General features: G+C 59.6%; 1 protein-coding gene across 5 annotated transcripts; it reads right to left on the reverse strand.

The window, feature by feature from the left end:
* Positions 1–219: 219 nt before the first annotated feature.
* On the reverse strand, positions 220–13,981 carry Arhgef19 (Rho guanine nucleotide exchange factor 19). Of its 5 annotated transcripts, none has more exons than XM_063235578.1 (16): positions 13,664–13,981; positions 7,375–7,818; positions 6,677–6,997; positions 6,455–6,563; positions 6,299–6,375; positions 5,744–6,006; positions 5,149–5,309; positions 4,884–5,036; positions 4,543–4,672; positions 4,371–4,445; positions 4,161–4,250; positions 3,880–4,040; positions 2,523–2,681; positions 2,033–2,112; positions 1,275–1,379; positions 220–926 (listed from the first exon to the last, which is right to left on the reverse strand). In XM_063235578.1, exons 2-16 carry the CDS (start codon positions 7,787–7,789, stop codon positions 769–771), a joined length of 2,457 nt encoding a protein of 818 aa, XP_063091648.1. In that variant the 5' UTR covers positions 7,790–7,818; positions 13,664–13,981; the 3' UTR covers positions 220–768. The 5 variants fall into 5 exon arrangements, with proteins under 5 accessions (XP_063091648.1, XP_063091647.1, XP_063091649.1 ...); XM_063235577.1 differs by having other exon boundaries at positions 11,051–13,981; XM_063235579.1 differs by having other exon boundaries at positions 6,710–6,997; positions 11,051–13,979.
* Between the last annotated feature and the right edge of the window lie 2,209 nt (positions 13,982–16,190).

Consider the following 16,190-nt stretch of genomic DNA (forward strand, 5'->3'; position numbering starts at 1 on the left):
TGTGACCAGAAGTCAAGGAATGCTGGCAGCTACCAGGAGCTGGAGAATTTTCTCCTGAGACTCAGACAGAGCCTAGCTCTGATGACACCCGGTCCTTGGGCAGGTGACACTGATTTTTAGATTTTTGACAACCAGCCTGTGAGACAATGCATTGCTATTGTTTTATGTCACCTGGTTTGTGATAATTTGTTGCAGGACACAGGAAACAAATACAAGAACTAATAACATCTCTTTAATAGTTAAGCCTGTTCAGAGCTGATACTGTGTGCTTGCACTGAGATGGCCTAACTGGCACACAGCCCCTTATCCCCTCGGGGTTAAGCCAATTCTGGAAAAGGCCAGTGCCAGTCCTGGCAGCCAAGGATGCTCCTGGTACAGGGAACATGGCAGGGAAGAGCTGGAGATGAAGATTCCAGAGAGGTGCAGGTCCTAGCACCCAGCAGCTCTGGGGGAAGGGGGGGGCATCCCCCAGCCATGGCCCTGCCACATGGCCCAACAGTCAGCATGGTGGAGGCCCAGGAGAGAAATCTGGTCCTGCCTAGGTCCCAACAGACATCTGTCATGGCCCCCATGCCAGAGAAAGAAGATGTCCCAGCCCTCCAGGGTGGACACTGAAGACTGTTGAGAACAGGGGCACTCTCTGAGGGCCCAGATCCTGTGCCCTTGATGCCAGGGCCACAGATAGAGGCCAGCAGTGGCAGCTTGGGCTGGAGCCACAGTGGCCACCCAGAGCTGTTGGCGAGTGGGCACCCCAAGCCACACAGCCCGTCACTCGGGGGGCTCCCCCAGCTTGCTGGCTGCACTGGTGACCCGCTTGATCTCCCGGAGGTTGCGAAGGCGGGCGCTGAGGCTGCTGATCTCCTCCACGTAGGTCTGGGGCACCCAGCCCTTCTCGCCATCAGCCAAGCGGACGCCCTGGAGCCAGCCTGGGGATGCACAGGCAAGAGCAGCGTGAGCTTGTGTGGCACCAGGGCTGGGAGTGGCCCAGGGCCTGGTGACCTCATGATGGCCTCACCGGCTCCAGGAAGTGCCCTGCCGCTGGGGCTGAACTTGTGACCTGCGCTTCCCGGCGTCCTGAGGAGGGTATTTCCCACTCTCCCCCGCCACTCTACCTGCTGCTTTCCATGCAGGAAGTCCTTCCTCTTGTCTAGCCTGGCTCCCACGGGCTGTGGCTGATCTATGCTGGCACAACCTTTCCCTGGGATGTCTTTGCCATGGAGCCACCTCCTGCCACCCCAGCCCGGCCAGGGAGGAGCCGGGGAGGCCCCACGCACCATCACTTGTCCGAGTCTTCACGGCCAGGATGTCTGTCTTCTCCAGGGTCAGCTCGTCAGGCTGCAGGGCCTTGTATGTCCTGACACACTGAACCTGGGGGTGGTCTGCCGCCGCAGGGAGGGTCAGTGGTCCCCTGTCCACCTGCCTGCTGGCCCCGCCCACCCTAAGCAAGCTGGGTGGAGTCTCCCACTCTCTGCTGGCTCGGGTTCCTGCTCTGGCCAAGGACTCTCACCTCCCAGCTCAGAGCAACAACCTGCTCTTGACCTCTAACCCCATGTCCTGTTGCCTTCCCCTCTCCACACAGACAGTGACCCTGACACCAGCATTGCAATGATGTTCCCACCTGTGTGTCCTCAACCCTGATTCCAGCCACATGACTCCCTGGTTTAAAACCTTCCCATTCCAAAGTCCTCCACAGGCCCACAAGGCCTTGCATGGTCTGGTGTTGTCCCCCTGCCCGCTTCCTCTCCACCCCTCCTCCTTTCTGCAAATGCTGGTCCAGCCACGCAGGCCTCCTTGCCACCAAACCACCCCCAGCACCTTCCTGCCTCAGGGCCTTTGCACTGGTAACTGTGCCACCCGTCCTCATCCTTTAGGGTCAAGAGTTATTTCCCAGCGGACTTTGTTGACACCTGTCCAGAGTAGGGGGCTCACTTCTCTGGTGAAGTGGGCCTCCCAGGTCAAACCAGAGAGTCTGCCCCCATTCCACGCCCACGGCTCGGGGAAAATAGGGAGAGCAGGGGCAGTGGGATGCTACCTTCTCCCTCACTGGTGACCTCCTTGTCCTCCTGGGCAGTGGAGGGGCACAGGGCTGAGATCCATCTCTGCTTCTCACTTCTGGGGAGGGAAATCATGCTGTCACAACATGCACAGCACAGCTGTCCAGGGCTGGGGGATCTGGGGATGAGGTGTAGACCAAGGACCCAGGCAGGCTCACTCCACCCCGAGGGCCCAACCCTAGTGCCCCACCCAGCCCGGAGCCCAAGAACAAGCCCAGGACCTCCTGGATGCCAGCACTGCCCACATCCTGACTTACACCACCACCCTGAAGCCAGAGGTAAAGAAGGCCAGTGCCGCGCCCTCGGCTGTCCCCCACCCTGTACCTCTTGCCAGGATGCATACGCTCCTCTGCCCAATGGCCTTGTTCTCTGCCCAGGCCAGGGGATCACCAGGCCCGTGGGGGTTGCAGGTATCCCCAGGCTGGTGTCACCCAGAGGTCCTGCCTCCCCATCCCCAGCCCCACTCACTCTGTGCGGGCCCTCAGCAGGAACTGGTGCTTGGCGTGCTGCCTGGGCAGGAGCTGCAGGAGGAACACGTGGCCAGGGATGCCCTGCAGCTTCAGGCTCAGGTCCCGAACCTGCAGCTCTGCCATCTTGGCATGGACAAAGACAGCGAACTTCCCCAGCCTGAGGACAGGGAGGCAGGTCAGCTGGCCTGGGCTGGGCTCCCTGTGCCACCCGGGGGCCCAGATGACGGCTCCCCATCCAGCAGCCTCCCCAGGGGAGTGTGGCTACCCAGGGCACCACATCCCGAGAAGCCAGCAACGTCCCCACGAGGGAGTAGAACTCCTCCCTGCTCATCCTGATGGGAGCAGACGGTGACACTGGATTTCCTCCTCCTCACTGTCCCCAGCGTCTACTCACCCCGAGACTCCTGCCACAGGGACGGCACCTACACTCACACAGGCAAGAGCATCTGGCCTCTCCCGCTCTAGCCCATCTCCCAAGCTGGCCAGAAGCAACATGTCACTCCACTGTCACGGTCCACGCTCCTCGCTATCCTCAGAACAATCTAATCTCTTTACTATGACTTTCAACACCCCGATTTCCCTCTCCTGCCTTCTCTACGAGTCCCCAAACAGACTCTACCGTGACTTCACTGCACTCCCTCCTCAAAACCACTCTCTCCCTGGGAAGCTCTGACCCTTTAAAACCCAGCTCAAATGTCCCTTGCTCTGTGAAGCGTTGCTGCTTCCCACATAGGGGCCACCTCAGTACACCTTCATCAAACCTCAATGGTGTGGTCATCACTCTGCAGGCTGGGAGGGAGTCAGGCTCATATTTATGCCCCCACATGGCTCACGATGTCCCACCATCCCATCCTGGAACTCCTCTTCCTCAGCCCGCCTCTCGGCACTGTCCTGGCTGGGATGGAGCGAGGGCTCCCCAAGCTGAGCCATCATGCCAGATTTCCCCACGTGGCATCTCTTTGGTAGAGGGAAGGCACCAGACAGAGCCGGCCACCTCCTGGCTTCTCCCTCAGGGCTTCCTGGCCTCAGAGTAGCAAGGAAGTCTCCCCAAAATCGTGAGGGCCGTGGAGGGGCGAAGAGGGCAGTCCCCGCTGCTGGCCTGGCACAGACAGGTGCTGAGCAGCGCAGAGCTGCAGCCCTCCAGGCTGGACCCTCTCTGCTCTCACTGGCCCAAGCTGACAGCACAGTCAGTCCTTGACTCCCACCTGGAAAGTGGACCAACCCCGTGGGAGCCGTCAAGGCTCAGGGTGCCCTGGCAGCCCGGCCTGGCTGGCCCCCTGGGTGCTCAGCCCAGTGGGGGAGAAAAAGGAAAGCCTGGATCCCACCTGCTTCCCCTGACCTCCTCCCCCACTCACTCCTTCGGCCGGGACAGCAGCAAGCAGTCATTGAAGAGGTGCAGGTAGACTGCCTTGCTGGACAGCTTCAGCTTGGCAGGCGGCGCTGCGGGCAGCGGTGCCAGCTCCACCAGCTCCCCGTGCCGGACCAGCCAGCGGGCCTGAGAGATCAGCGGGAAGATCTGAGGAGGAGGAGGGAAGGGCACAGGTTGGGTCAGGAGGCTGTGGGCAGTGAAGGGCTGGGCAGGGGGAGGACAGAGCAGGAGTGGCTTGTGCCCATCCCGCCAGCTGCAGGCACACACCTTGCCCTCAAAGTGGATCTTCTTGCTCAGGTGGATGAGCTCCTCCGTCCTCTTCATGGACTGCACGCTGGCATTGCACTCCTGCACCAGCTGAGAGGAGCGGGGGCAGGTCACCTGCAGTCCCCCCAGCTGCCCTGCCAGAGCCCCGCCTCAGGCCAGCGACTGCGGAGCCCTCCGGAGCTCCGCAGTCGCCCACCCAGCCGACCTCACCTCCTTAAGCCCATTGAAGGCTTTGGTGGCCATGTCTTCGTCTTGGGAGCCCTGTGCTGTCCGCTTCAGGATATTCTAAAGGGCAGATTCAAGCAGGGAATATTGGGCTCCCTGTGACCCCGCCTCTGGCCACGCGACTCCCGGTCCAGGCAGCTGCCCCTCCCCCACATACCTCCACCAGCATTTTGAGGCGGGTGATCCTCTGGAAGGGCAAGATGAGGAATGAGGTGAGGGGCAGCCGCTGGCACACGGGAGACTCCTCCAGGCGGGCCAGGATGCCAGGGAACTTGGGGTTCTCCAGCCTGGAAAGGGGAGAAAGGTCTGGAGTGCCAGGTGGGCCTAAACGCGTGGGAGCCAGGACCGCATCGTTACCCCCCCCCCCCGGGCTCTTCAGCTGCCACTTATCTTGGGCACAGCGCCTCTTTCCGGGGCCCCGCTCCACCCAGTCCTCTGTGCTAACATCTGCCCCAGCCTCTCCCTCCCCGACTCCCCTGCCCCAGGCCCCAGCCCTACAGCAGGCGCTGGTAGGTGCGCTCCTGGTAGGCCTGGTTGGTGACGTAGGGCAGGTAGACGCGGCGGAAGGCCGGGCAGTGACGCAACACCACGTCGCAGACGCTGAAGCGCAGCACATCCGCCTCCAGACGTTGCTCCAGGTCCTGCAGGAACCTGGGTGCGGTGGGGGTGTCAGGTCTCTGAGCCAGGGCCTAGAACCCAGATCTGGGCTACCATCCGCCACAGGCTCCGTCTCCACCCCGGCCAGTTCAGATCACTGCCTCACCTCTCGCTGGTGCTTTTGACCTCGGGCAGTTTGGAAAATAGCCACTGCTTGTCCTGCGCCCCTAGACACTCACTCAGCTCGGGGGAGCCCAAGAAGTGGTCCACAGCCACCGACAGGCTGTGAATGTAGGAGGCCTCCGAAGTGATCAGCTCAAACTTGGCCTGAAGGAGAGAAGATGCAGGGTTCTAAGGGTCAGTCTAGCCCAGCTGGACCTTGTCCTTGACTCTCCCCATCCTAAAGCACCCTGGTTTGAACCCTAATCGCCAATCCCCCAACTCCTGGCACCGGAAATCTACAAACCCCTAGGGAGCGCCAAACCCGCGTCCCTTCTACTAGCCCCGCCCACCAACCCGCCCTAATCCTTCCGAGGGGCCGTTCACTGGTCCGTCGGCCCCTAGCCCCGCCCCTTCAAGCCCACCGTACAGCCCGGCCCCGCCCATGCCCCGCCCCCTTTCCTGCCACCTCGGCCCGCTTCTCCACCTTGGCCCCCACCGCCCTCTGCGGTGACAACCCTGCCACCCCGCCTGGACATGGCCCGGTCCCCGCTAAGTCAGAACCACCCGACTCCCGTGCCCTCCGCCGGCTCGCGGCCCACCTCCTGCAGCTTGCAGTCTCGCAGGCTCAGCGTGGCCAGGACGCCGCTGCCGCGCACGTCGGGGATGTCCTGCCACAGCGAGAAGGTGGAGCCGCGCGCCGCGCGCTGCGCCCGGAAGGAGCTGCTCGGGGAGAGGTTGGCGCGCGGCGGCCCGGGCCCCTCCTCCGCGCCCTCCGCCTCGTCCCCGGGGGCCTCCTCCTCGCGCTGCTGCCGCCTCAGCTCGCGGGCGCTGGCCACGTCGCTATACTCCTGGTAGAGCACGGCTGGGGTGGGGGCGGGGGTGAGGATGGGCTGCGGGGCGGCCGGGTCCCAGGGCCGCCCCGTGAAGCCTCGCGGGGGTTCCGGGTGCCCACGCGGGGAATTCATTCATTCATTCACTCATTTATTCTCTCCACGCCGATGGAGCACCAACTGCGTGCAGGTCCCAGCTAAATACTGAGAATTCTGCTCTGCTCTTACAGATCACCGCCTCTCAGGTCTCCCTAACCCGGTTTCCCCAGTTCCACACCCGGGTTCGTATCCTATGAGCCTTTCCCAGAGACCCTGTCCACGTACAGTTAAGGAGAAATCGCGATTGCCGCCGCTCGTTGTCGCTTTTGGGGTCGGGAGACAGCTCTTCCTGTGCGTCCAGCCTAGGAAAGAGGTTGTCAGAGCCTTCATCTGTCTGCATGCACCCTGCCTTGGACACCGCCTGGACGGGAAGGTGGTTACCTGGACTCTGGCCAGTCGCCATGGCCCTGGCTCGGGTCAACAAGTGCTGGCACGGCCACACTGTCCCCCCTCATCTCTGTGTTTCGAGACTCTCTTCCAGATGCTTTCCCTGGAGAAGGCAAGAGCTGAGGGTGGGCAGTCCAGGGAGTAGCCTGCACATGGTGCCCCACGCCCAGCTGAGTGTCCAGTGAGTGGGCCATGTGCCACCCTGCCATGACTCACGGGCTGCTCCGGGGTCCCAGGGAGTTGCTGTACCTTCCCGTCCTGCTCCAGTGCCTGCCCCAGAGGCCAGTGCCCTGGCTGCGGAACTCCGGCCCAGGCGCAGGGAAGAGTGCAGCCGAGTCATCAGCTCAGAGGCCGAGAAGCGCCTCCGCTCAGTCCCCTCCAGGCCCAGCTGCCTGGGGGTCCCGGACAGTTCCACCGGCCTGGGCTCTTCGGCGTGTAGGGCTGGCTCCCGTGCCGCATGGCCAGGCTCCAGGAAGACAGCTTGGGGCTCTGGGCCGCCAGTGGCCTCTTCACGCTGGTACACCCGCATCTTGCGCCCTGGCAGTGGAGGAAGGGCACGGGCTGGTACCATTGGGGTCTCTCCCAACCTCCCTGCTGCTGCCCATGTTTCTGGGCATTGCGGGACATTTAGGCCTCATGGCTTAAGGATAGGCTGAGGTTTCTACCAGGATCCAGTTGCCAGGGCAATGGGATCAATAAGAGAGAGACAGCACAGGCCTGGGGTACACAGAGGGATCAGGATGTCCAGGACAGCTTGACCTCCTGTGTAACACTGGACATATCACCTCCCTGAGCCCTGTTCCCTTATCTCTAAAATCTACCACTTGACCTTCCTTTCAGGGAACTCTGGGATTCAAAGGGTTCTGAAAGAGCCACCCAATCCTTCCCCTGGCTACCCCACCAGGGTGACTCACAGGCTGACTTCTTCTCCGAGCCGTGGCTGGCCCGGCGCTGCGGCTGTATGTGCTGAGAACGCCAGGGTCCCTCCAGAGCTGGGGGCTGGGCTCCAGGACAGTGGGGCCAGCTGCCAGCCCTGCTGGGCCGCATCCCTGCGCTGATGGAGATCTCGGTATCCGGGCCTGCTGGGGATGGGGGCCATAGCAGCCCTTGGAGAGGGGCAGGGGTCCCCAGGGACCAGCGACTCCCAGGAGCCCGTAGCTCCTCTGGGGCAACAGGAAAAAGGTCCAGACACACAGGACTCAGAGGCTGTAGGGTAGGCAGCTCCACAAAGGACAGGCTCTCCTGCTGACACACAGCTACTGGGCGGCGGGCAGTGCCAGGTGGCCCAGCCAGGTGGGGCTGGAGGGTCGCAGGTGGCCCACAGTCCATTCCGACTTTGCTCTGCCACCCACCTGGGCCTGCAGGGGAGACGGTATCAGACCCAGACACAGGAGAGCAGTGCTGGCCAGTAAGCCACCACCTTCAGGAGGCCTGGACAAAGCCTGGTGCATGCATGTGCACACACACCTATGGGAAGACTAGTAACAGCTAATACTTACTGGCCCTGCCTAAATGACAGCCAGCGTTTTCACATATCACCTCATTTAATCATCACAGCGACCCTGCTGGTCGATGCTGTTGTTATCCCATTTTACAGGTGAGGAAAGTGAGGGGGAGGAAGGTAGCTATTTGGTGATGAGAACCAGGCTTGTCACTTGAAATGCACATCTCCATCTACACGTTTTTCTCCCAAATACACACACTGACACACTTTTAAGTCAGGCTCACATTTAGAAACACACACTTGTTAGCATTTACACTTTTTAAATGCACATCCACATGGACTTCCTCCTCAATGCATGCACTGACCCATCTGACAGTGGCACAGGCACCCGGCTTTCTCCTGATGCCTAGTGACTGACACAAACACAGAGGCCCACACATCCTTCCCTTTGGTGCTGCCCAACTACCCCCCCCCATACCCTGAGCTGCGGCCTTCTGTGCTGAGTGATGCCCACACCCATGCCAAGCTGGCTGGGAGGGCCACAGGCTGGCAGGCAGGCCACCACCCAAATCAGGCTGGGCCGCCCAGAAGAGCTGAGAGGTGGCTCAGCTCCCCCACTGCCACCCCACCTCCTGCCACCGCTTGGGTAAGAGAGGGGTTTCCCCCCATCCCACCTCCTAGCCCTGGATCCAGCCAGGCTGAGTCCTTTCTGGGCAAGACCTCACCCCAGGGAGCTGCCAGAGCCTTGGCACAGGGTAATGATCCCAGGGGTCCAAGCCCCCACAGCCTCTGCCCCTCAGCCCCCCCCCTGCCCCTCACCTCTCCAGCCACCAAGCCGCTGCCGGTGCCGTTGGGCCGCTGCACAGGGGAAGCCCTCTCTCTGCCCAGCTGGCTGGGGGACATCCCACCCAGACAAAGAGTTTGATTCATCAAGCCCTGTGGTGAGCGAGCAGGGAGGAGGAGGGAGCCGGCAGTGGGCTGGGCGGGGGCCTACCCGAGGCTGGCCTCGCTGTGGGCAGGCCGGGCAGAAGGACTCCCCCAGGGCCGCCTCGGATCTCAGGGCACTGCCCAGCCCGGCAGGGCCGGGAGACCCAGGAGACAGAGGCAGAAGGAGACCCAGAGAATCATTCAGAGACCATTTAGACAGTAGCTCAGAAACTGAGATCCTGAAACAGTGGAAACCAGCAAAACCGCATCTGCTGAGACAAGCAGAGACCCAGAGATGGCGACAGAGAGACAGGGACAGAGATTTCAAGTGGGTACTCAGAGACAGATGTGGAGCCCAGGAAAAACCCCAGACGGGTGGACAAACAATTCATGCCCCGTGGGGTTGCCAGCCTAGTGGAGGAGCCAAGAACAAAAGCAGTTACAATGCAGACTGGCGAGAGCTACGCAATGGGCACCATCCCAGTAGGGTGCTGGGCCCTTCCAACCTGGGCACTCCAATCCGGGAAGGCTTCCGGGAGTGGACAATGGCTGCTGCTTCATGGCTGAAATTCCCAGGGACCCAGTGCACATAGATAGGAAGTGATTCCTGGACTGACAGGACCCGGTGAGAGGCGGCAGGGTCTCTGCTCTGCTCAGTCCCTGGACTGCTGTTCTCTGGCCTGCGGGGAGGTGGGGGTAGGGGGTGCCAGTTGCTCCCAAGGGGCTTCCCTATGGAGACAGCTTGGACCTTTGACCTCTGCACCTCCAAGAGTCTTGGTTTCCTCATCTGGGAAATAGTAGTGTTGTGTCAACTCTGTAACACGAAAGTAAGAATTCATGATAGTTTGTGTAGAACTATCATTGTGCAAGCCAGTAATCCCAGCTACTCGGGAGGCTGAGGCAGGAGGATCACAGGTTCAAGCTAAACTGCAGAGTGGCAGTCTTGTTCTTGAGAGTCATTCCTTGGAGTATTACTGTCATCAGTCTTTCTCTAGTGGGAGATGGCCAGATGGAGAAGACACAGATCATAGGAGAATGTGAAAGGGTCACAGGAGGGCTCTGCCCTCCAGCAGGTCTGTTTCCCCCATGGATCAGACCCAAGACACAAGCCCCACATCAGGGAGCAGCGTGCAGGTGTGAACATGTGCGTCTGCTTCCTTGCGTTCTGGGAGCTTCTGTCTTCTTGGGTTCTGGAAGTGCCTGGGAGGCAGACAGGGACACTCATCTTTACAGGGGTAAGTTAGCAAACCGTTGAGCCTTTGGGGCAGAGGCAACCCCAGTCTAGGCCAGGCCTCTGGGGGATGAAATCAGGGTGCCTGTGAGGAGAGGGAAGGGAGAGGGCACTCTGGGGAGACAGGGCTGGAGGGAGGTGTCCAGGGGGAGGTCGGGAGTGAGTCAGCCTCCACCCAGGCCTGGCCAAGGTGATGGGAATGATCTATCCAGCTGGGATGCCAGCCTGTGGCTTTCGGGGAGGTAGCTCATCTAACCTCCATGCTGGGTATCAAGTAGGAGCAGAGCTGGTTCATACTGTGTGTAGCTCACTTTTATTAGAGGAGAAAAGAAGAAGAGGAAGAGGAGAAAGAAGTAACACCTCAAGAACAGAACTGGCAGCAGAGACATGACTGCCCGGGACATGATCACAGAGCCTGCAGTGCCCATTGGCCAAGGGCCATTCTGGAGCCCAAAAGAAAAGCACTGTCCAAGGCTGAAGGCCCCATATTGACACTGACCAGCTCTGGGAGGCCTTCAGCAAATCCCGGCCCGACCCTGGGCCTCAGTATCCCCACCTGTAAAGTGACCCTGAAGGCCCCCTTTCAGGATCCTGAATCATCACAAGTGTTTCTGCAGGCAGAGAAGGATGGGCAGGGGCCAAGGGGAATCCTGCCCAGTGGGCACTGCTCACCACAGCAGGTAGAGGCCCACTTGGCGAGGCTGGAGGAGCGAGTGCTGGACACTACTGTGGTTCAGCAAAGCACCTTAGGCCCATGCGCCCACCTCTTTTTCCTGCCCCCACCTCTTGCCCTGTTACCCAGAGGTAAAGGGCCCCTCTGCCTCCAAAAGGGCAAAATCAAGTGGAAGGTCATGGCTGGAAAGGGAATCCGGGCAAGTGGTCCGCAGCGGTCCAGGAGGCCATAAGTCGAAGGGGACAGGATCAGAGCCAAGTAGGCAGCACAAAGGACTCCCTCGGAAACTTTGTGGGAGGAGGACGTGGGGCCTACCTCAGCCAGGGAGCTCGGTCCAGCTGCGGGCACAGTCCAGGGCTCCAGGCCACCCTGGGGGCTCTGGGGATGCAGCCAAGTCCTCAGGGGGCGATGTCAGCATGGCCCCTGAGACAGCAACGCCAGCTCGGGGTATTGTGTGGGGCAGGGAGGGGGAGGCGAAGGCGGAGGGAACCTCTCGGAGAGGAGAGGCAGGCGGCTGTCTCAACGTGCCTGCTCCCCGCCCCCCTTCCCAGAACCGGTTTGGCCAGTCTGGGGTACGAGAGGGGGGCTGGAACAATGGGAGTCCTATGCCTGGGAGAAGCTCTGAGGGACCCCAGACCCCTTAGAGATGGGGGAGGCACCGCTTCTGGTCTGAGGAGACAGGTCACCCCTCTTCTAGGGCTACCCAGATGTCAGGTGTACTCAGGGGACTGACGGGGGGCAGGAACCATCCTGGGAGCTGATAGAGAACATAGCAAGTCTGGGAGTGATCGGGACCCCGAGACCAAGGCTGAGCCTCCCGGAGCATCTGTAAAGCTGGAACACTCGCTGAGTGGCTATTTCGAGATGGAAATCAATTCTGAAAATTAGAGGTGTGGCACGTGGCACTGCCCTGGACAGCCCTTCTAGCAGGCTACCTCTCACAGACCACCCGCTCTTTCCCTCTGCCTGCAATGACTTATTCCCATCTCCCAGAGCTGCCTCTACCACGCAAACCTTCCCAGACTGCCACACTGCCTGAGTCTTCAATAGCACGATTTGAATAGCCAAAATCCACCCTGCCTTGTGCCAGGTACGCAATTTTCCCATCCCAAGCCTGGGGAAAAGGAAGTCATTTTGCTCTTCCTCTTACTTGCATTTATTTGAGCAGTCTGCAAATACCAAGCATGTAACACCAATGTTAGCACATATGCAAATGCTGCTGGTAACTCTTCTTGCACACTTGCTGTATACCAGGCACAGCTCTGAGCATTGCACATGCATCTTTCATCTAATCTCCACCTCGGCCTGGGAGGCACACACTGTGACGGTAGCCACTTAGCAACCAAGCATGGTGCTTGCACAGGGAAATTGCCCGCATTATCCCTCTGGAATTTCTCATTAATTCTGTGATGTCCCAAGTTTAAGGCCAATGAGGTTGAGGTTCAAGGGGTTAAATAAAATGCCCAAGGTCTTCTAAGAGCTAACACTGAAACCTAGGTCTGTCTGACTGCGCCGACAACCTGTGCCCTTAACCTCTGCCAGGTCATTGCCTTCCCAGGCTCGTGGGAAGGTCTGGGGAGCACTGTGGAAGTCAGTTGAGGGACAACTCAGTAGACAGCTAAGCCCTTTGATTATGGTTTAAACACTAGAGGCCCCATGAGCGTACAAGCAGAGGCTTTATGGCCCCGATTCCTATGAACTACCACCTGATGGCCACTGGCTTGGGTGACTGGGATCCCTTTGCTTCCTTGAATCGCTCTACACCCCATCCTACTCCAGCAGTGTCACCGTAAGGAGACACTGCCAGGGTGGGTCTGGACCAGGTGGTTGTGGAAATTCGCCTGCTGGGACACAGACATAGGCTAATTGTCCTCAGCACAGAGACAGTGGAAGGCAGGGAACTCAGAGAGCTCTAACCAGTTCATCCTGGGCCAAGACACTGCCTGGACTCCCAGCTGGAAGCCAGAGGATCCCAAGCAAGGGAGGGTCCTGGAGGACTTAGGGTCTTCACTTGCTGCCCCTGTGTCTTGAGCTTGGGGAACACCACCCCTGATTCTGCAGACAGAAATGCTTGGTCAGGTTGGGGGAGAAGGTTGGCCCCCAAGCACAAAGCCTCCTACCCAGCGCTGGAACACTGTATATAAAAGGGCGGAGCCGAGCAGAGGGAGAACGGTGGAAACCAGCGAATCCAACCAATCCCACTGGGCGAGACCAAAGAGGGCTGGCTAAGGGGCGCAGTCAGTGGGGTGCAGGTCGGGCTAGGCTTGGCGGGCTCGCTGATCCAAAGCAAGGCTCCCCCTACTAGTCTACCTATCACCGCCTGCTTGGCCTGGTAGCGCCCACGCGCGGTTGCTGGGGATTAAACCCAAAGCCTTCGTGCCGAGCTACATTCGCAACCTTTTTTTTTTCCTACCCCTCTCGAACTTGCAATCCTCCTGTCTCAGCCTCCCAAGAGTGCTAGGATTACAGGCCTGCGCCACATACCTGGCTAGCAGTCTTAATTTATGGAGCACTTATGAAGTGCAAGGCACGGTGCGAACTCTGAGATTTAAAATTCATTTAACTGTCATTTATACTCCCGTTTTACAGATGAACAAGCCAGAGCATAATGGGTTGTCATTTGTTCCCAAACACAGAAATACGATGTGAACCCTTTGGCACCGTTAGAGCCCGAGCTGGCGACAGAAGGTTTTAAGCAAAGCTTGAGCGAACAACTTCCTCTCTGGCTTCAGGTCTTTTGCCAAGAGATAATAGTATTCTTATTAGTGATAATGATACACTGAGCGCCTACATTGTGCAAGTGTTTGACACGACTCTTCCTAACGACCCTATAAAGAACATCCTATTATATAATTCATCCATTCACAGCAGGTCGGCGACCGAGTCTGAACTCGAACCGGTTCTGTCCGAGACAGAGGCGGAGCCTACCTCTAAGGCGGGGACGACGCCCAGACAGACGCGCAGCCAGCAGCTTGCAGTGGAGGAGGGCGAGGCTCCCCGAGCTTCGCGAAGCTTCGCACCCGGCCTGAGCTCTTCGGGGTGGGGGGCTTTTGGAGGTGACCCTGAGCCCTGCACTCCCGTCTCCTCCCCGCCCCTGGAACCCGGCTTGGCTCTTTTAAACGGAGCTCCAGTGCACTGGGCACCACTGTCCGCCGGGCCGACTCAGCTTCCTGCGGTCCAGCTAGGTCCCCTCCTACCGGACCCAGCGCCTCTCCCACCCCTCCTCGCAGAACCGCGCCTCGCAACAGGCCCCACCCTCCAGCCCAGCGCCCCGCCCCTCCAGGACAGGCCCCGCCCCAACCCAGAGCCCCGCCCCTCCAGGACAGGCCCCATCCTCCGCGCGCCCTTCTGCACTTGGCGGGCCCGCGGGATCTGCAGCTCCCACCTGCGGGTGTGCGGTTGCCCGGGGCCAGAGACGGCGCCAGCGAAAACTGACGGAGCCGCGCAGCTGCCTGTGGTATTTGTACCGGTACTGGTAGCTAGCCCTCTGATGTCCCAAAACTCTGAACCTGATTCCCCACCTCTGTCCCTTTCTCCCTGTCCCTGAGCCCCTGCACCAGTCTCTGATCTTCTTCCCCCACCACTCGCAGGCTCTGGGCGACGGCAAGGTGCCCTGAGTCCCAGTCAGATCTGCACCCATCTACTGGGCCAAGCGAACGGAGGGCGCCAGCGGGAAGGCAGCCACAAAGATGAAGAATCCAAATTACAGCTCCAGGAGGCCGAAGGTGTCAGGCTGAGGCCACCTCCCGCTGTGCCGAGAGGGCTGGGCCGTTGCTCACGCATCCACAGGTCTTCATCAAACTGGCCTTAGCACCGGATGAGCTCTTGGTCCACCTATCGCCCGGATCCGGCCTCATCTGGATGTGCGGCAGCCCTGCCAGCTGCCTGCCCAGCTGCCCGCCCAGCTGCCCAGACCCTGGCCAGGCTTGAGCCTCCAGCAGGGCCAGGGAGACCAGAAAAAGGTCAAAACAACAACCTGTGCCAGAAACTGCCGGTTTTTTCCCCAATGTTCCTTGGAAAGAGACACCTCAAGCTGGGCATGGTCGTGCAGGCTTGTAATCTCAGCACTCTGGGAGCCTGAGGCAGGAGGACTGCAAGTTTGAGGCCAGCCAAGGCAATTTAGTGACTTAGTGAGACCCTATCTCAACATTTAAAAATGGAATGGAAATACAGCTCCACGAAAAGGCCCAGGTACTGCAAAGAAAAAAAGTAAACGCCATGATCATTTTCACTTTACAGATGAGCAAACAGAGCCCAAGGCTCCCCAAATTGTGAGTGGTAAAGCCAAGACTCAGTTCCAGTCTGTTGAACTCTGGGCTGGAACTCAGTGCTTCCTACATGATCATTCCTGGTCTCTGGAACACCTCTCCCCAAATAATAATAGAAGCCCTCAGTTTGCAAAGCTCTTTTCCTGTTGTGCATGGCATGATGCTGTTAGCTCTCCTGGAGAAGAATTATCGTCCCCATTGTACAGGTGAGGAAACCGAGGCTGAGAGAGAAGCAAAGCCACATGGCTCACCAGAGGCAGGGTTAGGACCTGGCCCGACTGCTGACTCCCTATCAAGGCTGCTTTCTTCGTTGCCCTTCCTAAAGCCTGCCTAGGCCCAGCCCTGTCTCCCACATTCACAGCGGGATGAACTGCATGGCCCTGGCGACTCAGAGTTGCTGAGCAAGCAACAGGAGGCAGCCAGGGTTGCGCTATTGTAGACATAGGGCGCCCTCGTCAGGCTTGGGGCTGCATAGGGTCAGCTCCACCTCCCTGTGGGTGCCTGGGGCTGGCCACCTGCTCATCTTCCCACCCACCTTGGACACCCAGAATCAGATCCTGCCCCTGCCCACTTGAAGATGAAGTGACTCCCATCCCCTCCAAGAGTCAGTACCCAGGGTACTCCTGGTACCCCATCAACCTGCAGCCCTGTTGGCATTGTGCCCTCTCTGCAGCCCGGCCACAGCTGATGTCCACACCGAGGCTGATCCCCCGCCCCACTGCTCCTGGCCCTCTGCCCTCCTCCCCACTGAGTGCTAACCCTGCTGACAGGACTGATGAAAGGCTTTGTCCAGCCCAAGCCCCAAAGTCCAGGTTCCTTGGATCATGGCCTTTACTTCCTATGGTCTGCTGAGAAAGGCAGAATCAAGGTACCAGGTAGTGGGTTCTGCTGATCCGCTTTCCATCCCAGCAATGGCAACCACAATTGCACAGTAACCCTGTCTCCTGGGAATCAGCTCTCATTAGACTAGAAGCTCCTGGGGTGGGGGGAAGGGCAACCCTAACTCACTTCCGGGTGCCCAGCATTCAGCCCAAGGTGTGCAGCACGGAAGCCCCCACAAAAGATGAGGATGAAGCAAACCTGTAGCTGGAGCAAGTAGGGGTGGCAGGCCTGGGGCACGCCAGCGAGGGCCGGATGCAGGCTGAAGGCAGCCATCAGTGCTCCCACTGCTTGTCATCCCTGCTGGT

The sequence above is a fragment of the Cavia porcellus genome, unplaced genomic scaffold (assembly GCF_034190915.1).
Source record: "Cavia porcellus strain 051 isolate PalLab524CR breed Dunkin Hartley unplaced genomic scaffold, mCavPor4.1 scaffold_25, whole genome shotgun sequence".
Taxonomy (NCBI): domain Eukaryota; kingdom Metazoa; phylum Chordata; class Mammalia; order Rodentia; family Caviidae; genus Cavia; species Cavia porcellus.

Bases quoted from the DNA above. Each gene is read 5' to 3' on its own strand.
- Arhgef19 (XM_063235578.1), bottom strand. From the start codon at position 7,789: ATGGACTGTGGGCCACCTGCGACCCTCCAGCCCCACCTGGCTGGGCCA. The intron at 6,007-6,298 runs GTACGTGGACAG...CCCCCACCCCAG, and splicing joins ATCGCGATTTCTCCTTAACT to CCGTGCTCTACCAGGAGTAT. The intron at 927-1,274 runs GTGCGTGGGGCC...GTGCATCCCCAG, and splicing joins GAAGACTCGGACAAGTGATG to GCTGGCTCCAGGGCGTCCGC.